The 4,666-nt window shown below is 67.5% G+C and overlaps 2 protein-coding genes across 2 annotated transcripts; one reads left to right on the forward strand and one right to left on the reverse strand.

The window, feature by feature from the left end:
- The first annotated feature begins 962 nt into the window (after positions 1 to 962).
- On the forward strand, positions 963 to 1,923 carry EMIHUDRAFT_425660 (hypothetical protein). Its single transcript, XM_005784725.1, has 3 exons — positions 963 to 993; positions 1,081 to 1,387; positions 1,482 to 1,923. The coding sequence occupies exons 1-3, from the start codon at positions 967 to 969 to the stop codon at positions 1,787 to 1,789; spliced, it is 642 nt and encodes a 213-aa protein (XP_005784782.1). The 5' UTR covers positions 963 to 966; the 3' UTR covers positions 1,790 to 1,923.
- Positions 1,924 to 2,300: 377 nt separating this feature from the next.
- Positions 2,301 to 3,047, reverse strand: EMIHUDRAFT_48044 (hypothetical protein; the record flags this gene model as incomplete). Its single annotated transcript, XM_005784726.1, has 1 exon — positions 2,301 to 3,047. A coding segment is annotated over one exon (747 nt), but the record flags the coding sequence as incomplete, so codon positions are not given.
- Between the last annotated feature and the right edge of the window lie 1,619 nt (positions 3,048 to 4,666).

Consider the following 4,666-nt stretch of genomic DNA (forward strand, 5'->3'; position numbering starts at 1 on the left):
CGTTTGCTGCAGCTCCCCCCTCTCGCCCTCTCACTTCAACCTCCCCACCTTTCTTGTTTAGGTGGCCATGTACGCCTTTTGCCTCGCGGTGCTCGCCCACCGCCAAGCCCCCTTCAGCCCATCCCCTGCCAGCCCACTTTCCAGTCCGCCCACCCCCTGCCAGCCACCTCCACCCCTCGCACCGGCACCGGCCCTCTCCCGCCCCTCTCCTCCGCAGGTGATGCTCTCCCTCGTCCTCTCGATAGTCGTCGAGCGGCTCGAGGGGCGCGGACAGCCGCTCCGCAAGACGGCCGGCTGGGCGTCGTACGACTCTGGCGAGGAGGACTCGGACGGCGACCAGGCCGGGCCCGCGCTGCTAGATGCGGGACTCGCCTCTCTCTCTTCTCCAACTAGCGCTCGAGACGAGGCTTGCTCGTCAGCTGTACTCGTAGCCCGTGCATCCAGCTCTGAATCCACCGCACTCCCCGTGAGCTCCCCTGGTCGAGACGCAGGCCCGCGCTGCTCAGCCCGCCGCCCAGCCCGCCGCCTCTCAACGAGAAGGGCCCTGTCCTCCTCGACGTGGATGGCGCGCCCGCCGGGTCAGCTTCGCCGCCGTCGGACAGCGAGGCTTGGACCGAGGAACCAGACCGGTCCGAGGACCCCGACCGGCACCCGGACTCCTCCGGCAGCGTGCCGTACTCTCCGACCGGCTCGGCCGGCCTCCCCGAGGTGCAGAGCTCCCTCCGGCAGCGCGGCGCGCGCGGGCTCCAGTCTGCGAGCCGCGGCATCAGCACGGTCAAGGCCTCCTTCCGCACGTCGGTGAGGAGCCTCCAGACGTCGATGGCGAAGGACGTGCGCACGAAGCGGGAGCGGAAGCTGCGCCGGCAGATGACCGTCCTGGGCGGGGCGAGGCCGTTCCTGCTCTCGCGCGAGTGGCTGTGGCACGTGTCGCTCTGCGCTGCGACGAGCTACCTGCTCTACCTCAGCATGTTCATGTCGTGCTTCGACCGCGTGGTGAGATGCCACCAGCCGCCTCGTGCCCGCCTTACCCCACACGCCCCGCAGATGATGTCGGACTCGCCTCCGCCTCCCGCCGCGCAGGTGACCGGCTCGGTGCCCGCGCTGCTCAAGCAGAACGGCTTCGACTTTGACGAGGAGTACTCGATCTGGAGCCTCGCCGACATCATCTACGAGCTCGGCGGGCTGAACCGGCACCTGATGTACACGACGTACCTCATCTTTTGCGTCATCGGGCCGGTGACGCGCTGCAGCACGCAGCTGCTGCTACTGCTGCTGCCGCTGCCCACAAAGTGGCTCCGCGCCCTGCACGAGCTCTCCCGCAACGCCTCCATCTTTTACGCGCTCGAGGTGCTGCTCGTGGCCGTGCCGTTGCTCAACATGACGTTTGGTGCGCCCCGCCGCCCCACGCGCTCCGCCTCTTGCGCCTCTTGCGCTCCGGCTCTTGCGCCCTCGCCCGACACCCGCCGTACCCGCGCGCGCAGGCCCCGTGTCCAAGAACCTGCTCACAGTCAAGAGCCAGCCCGCGCTCTGCGTGCCGCTCGCCGAGCGCTTCGGCGAGGAGACGTGCCTCATGCTCTCCGTCAACCTCGCGAAGGGCTACTACGTCCTCTGCGTGCACGTCGCCCTCTTCCTCTACTCGGGCTTCGACGGCTCGCCGACGCACAAGTACTGCCAGCACGAGCTACACCGCTCCGACTGCCCGCCCTTCCCGTGCTGCTCCCGTGGCGGCAAGAAGGGTGGCCGGCAGGCCGAGCAGGCCTCCGGAGGGGAGGCGGCCACGTTGCACTGATCACTGATTAGGTACGTGAGGTGTCGCTGTCGAATGTGTCGCTGTCGACTCTGGACTGCCGCCCGGGAACACCGGGGCCATGGGACTGGCGCGCCCAGTGTAAAAGGGAACCAAAAAAACAAAAGCGAAAAGGCTCTTGACCGCGTCAAGCCCCGCGCGCGCTCTCTGCCCTCGAGCCTCTGGCTCTGCCCCTTGGGCTTGGGCCTTGGCGCGCGGCCATGTGCGCGCGCGACGCGGCCGCACCGCGTGTTAGGCGTTATTGTGGTTTGACCTACACCCCGTAAACTGGCGCGCACACGGACACACGAAGTGGATGCAACAGCTACATTCGGAGCAAACCACCAAACCGACCCGCAGCGGACTCGCACACTAGCTTGTACTTGCGCGTCTGCGGGTGCTCCGGACCGAGCACCGCCTCCATGCGCGCGACAACCTGGCGCAGGACCGTCCGGCCAGCCACGCCAAGTGCGATCCCGATGCGGGCAGCCTGGGCCTCGATCAGCAGACTCACTGGGTGGTCTGCTCCTAAGACCTCTCGCGCCACCTCTGGCGCGTCACCCATCGCCGTCCGCGCGCGGTTGGGATGTACAGGATCGCGTCGGCAGAGCAGGTCGGCGTAGTTGCCAATCGAGCCGAGCGTGTACATGTGTCGGTCTCCGAGTGTCTCTCGAGTCCCATCTAGCGCCTCGCGATACAGCGGCTCCGCGCCGTCCAGGTCGCCCTTGTCGTCGAGCAGCATGCCGAGGCAGGCGATCGAAGCGAGCGTGTCTGGATGCCGGTCGCCGAGGGTCTCTCTGTTCCCCTTCAGCACCTCGCGATAGAGCGGCTCCGCGCCCTCGATGTCGCCCTTGTCGCACAGCAGGTGTCCGAGGCTGTTGATCGAGTGGAGCGTGCTCGGATGCCGGTCGCCGAGTGCCTCTCGCTGCCCCTCCACCGCCTCGCAAAGCAGCGCCTCCCCGCCGTCCAGGTCGCCCTTGGCCTTTAGCACCGTGCCGAGGAACTCGATCGAGGCGAGCGTGTCCGGGTGCCGGCCGCCAAACACGTCTCGCCTCGCCAGCACCGCCTCGCGGAGCAGCGCCTCCGCGCCGTTCAGGTCGCCCTTGGCCCTCAGCAGCCTGCCGAGGTTGTGGATCGAGACGAGTGTGTCCGGGTGCCGGTCGCCGAGCTGATCTCGCCTCCCCCCCACCGCCTCGAGATACAGCGCCTCCGCGCCGGGCAGGTCACCCTGAACGTACAGCAACCGACCACACGAGTTTATCAGCACGGACGTCGCCCTTTCCGCCGGCGCCAGCCTCCCGAGCTCCTCCCTCGCCGACGCCACCAGCCAGCCGCGAAGCGCCTCTGACACACGCGCCGTCACGTGGCTCAGGCCCTCCGCCTCCGCATCCGCCGCGCCTGGTGCCAGCGCCTCGATGCGGCCGAGGATGTAGCCGCGATCCTCCACCTTTGAGATCTGCGCGTCCCGCGCGTCGATCGCGGCGACGATGCCCGCAATCTGGTCAAACTCGTTGCTCAGCATCTCTCCGAAGGCCTTGCAGTCCGCGCGGCTCAGAGCGACGTGCAGCTTGCACTTCTTCCCCAGCGCGACGGAAAGCTCAAAGAGGCACCAAGCGCGCGTGATGGCCGCTGCTCCGCGCCGCACCCATGGCTGCGCCGGCGCCCCCTTGGCATCCCGCTGCGGGCTCAGGAAAGGGTGCGGCGGCGCGTCCCACTCGCCGACAAGCGGCGAGCAGTAAAAGTAGACCTCGCTCACCGCCTCGAGAGCGTCATCAAAGATCCGGTCGGTGTCCTCCTTGCGAGCGAGGTAGCCGGCCGGGTCCGACTCCTTGGTGACGGATGGCGAGCGGTACACCCCCGCGAGCAGGTTCTGCGAGGCGCAAAACATGTCGACCCACACGTGCCGCTCTCCACCTCCGACGCTGAGAGCTTCGAGCGGCCGCACCACGTCCTCGATGGCGGCGAGCATGTCGACGAGCGCGGTGCCGGTCCAGGAGTAGGAGAAGAAGCCGCGGGCGCGAGAGACTGCGCCGCGTGCGAGGAGAAGCCCGTCTCGCTCTGCCACATGAGCAACGCTCTCGGCTAGAGAGAGGCCGGTCGAGAGTGTGAGCGCGCAGACCGTGACGTGCTCGCCCTCTCCCTTGCAAATGTCGCCCATCGCGAGGCTCACCCCGCCGTGCCGCTCGTAGAAGAGGTCGATTGCAGCCAGCAAGGCCAGCGAGACCCCACGGTCGCCACTCGGCAGTCGCAGGTCGTGTGGCTTGATTGGGAGGGCGGCCGGCGAGGAGGTCCGCACCTCGGTCCGCAGCGTCTCAAGGGCCAGCAGCACCTCCTGCACGGCGGGATCGTTCGTGTCAATCGTCGAGCAAATGCTCGTGCATCCCCAGGGCCTCCCAGGGCTCGCACCTCAATGCGGAGGTTCACCCCGCCCACAGCCGTCACCGTCGGAGCTGATATGGATTAAAATGGGAACGGGGGAGGAAGCTTTCCCTTTTTAAGAAAAATTCTTTTTCGAGTCGTGCCTGCCATCCCGGTCGCGGAAGCGAGGCGGCTAGTGGCACAGGAGCTCTGGGTGGTGGGGTGGGAGTGTGTGGGTGCCCGCGCCGCCTAGCTCTGCGGACGGGCCCCTCCACCCCTCACGTACGGGTCATGTTCATGTAGTCCCCACAATCGCTGTCTGTCGTGGGATCGCTTGTGTCATGTGAGAGAGTGCGTTGTGTTCTTGTTTGGTGCGGGACCCAACTTTCCGGCGCGTGGTGAGGGACCCGACGCCGACCAGGAGGACTTTGCGCTCCGAGAGTGGCTCCGGTGCTCCTTCGAAATGTGCATGAGCGATCGCGACCGCGAGGTGGGGGAGGCGGCGCGGGAGCGGATCCGCCC

Source organism: Emiliania huxleyi, assembly GCF_000372725.1.
Source record: "Emiliania huxleyi CCMP1516 chromosome Unknown EMIHUscaffold_1682, whole genome shotgun sequence".
Taxonomy (NCBI): domain Eukaryota; phylum Haptophyta; order Isochrysidales; family Noelaerhabdaceae; genus Emiliania; species Emiliania huxleyi.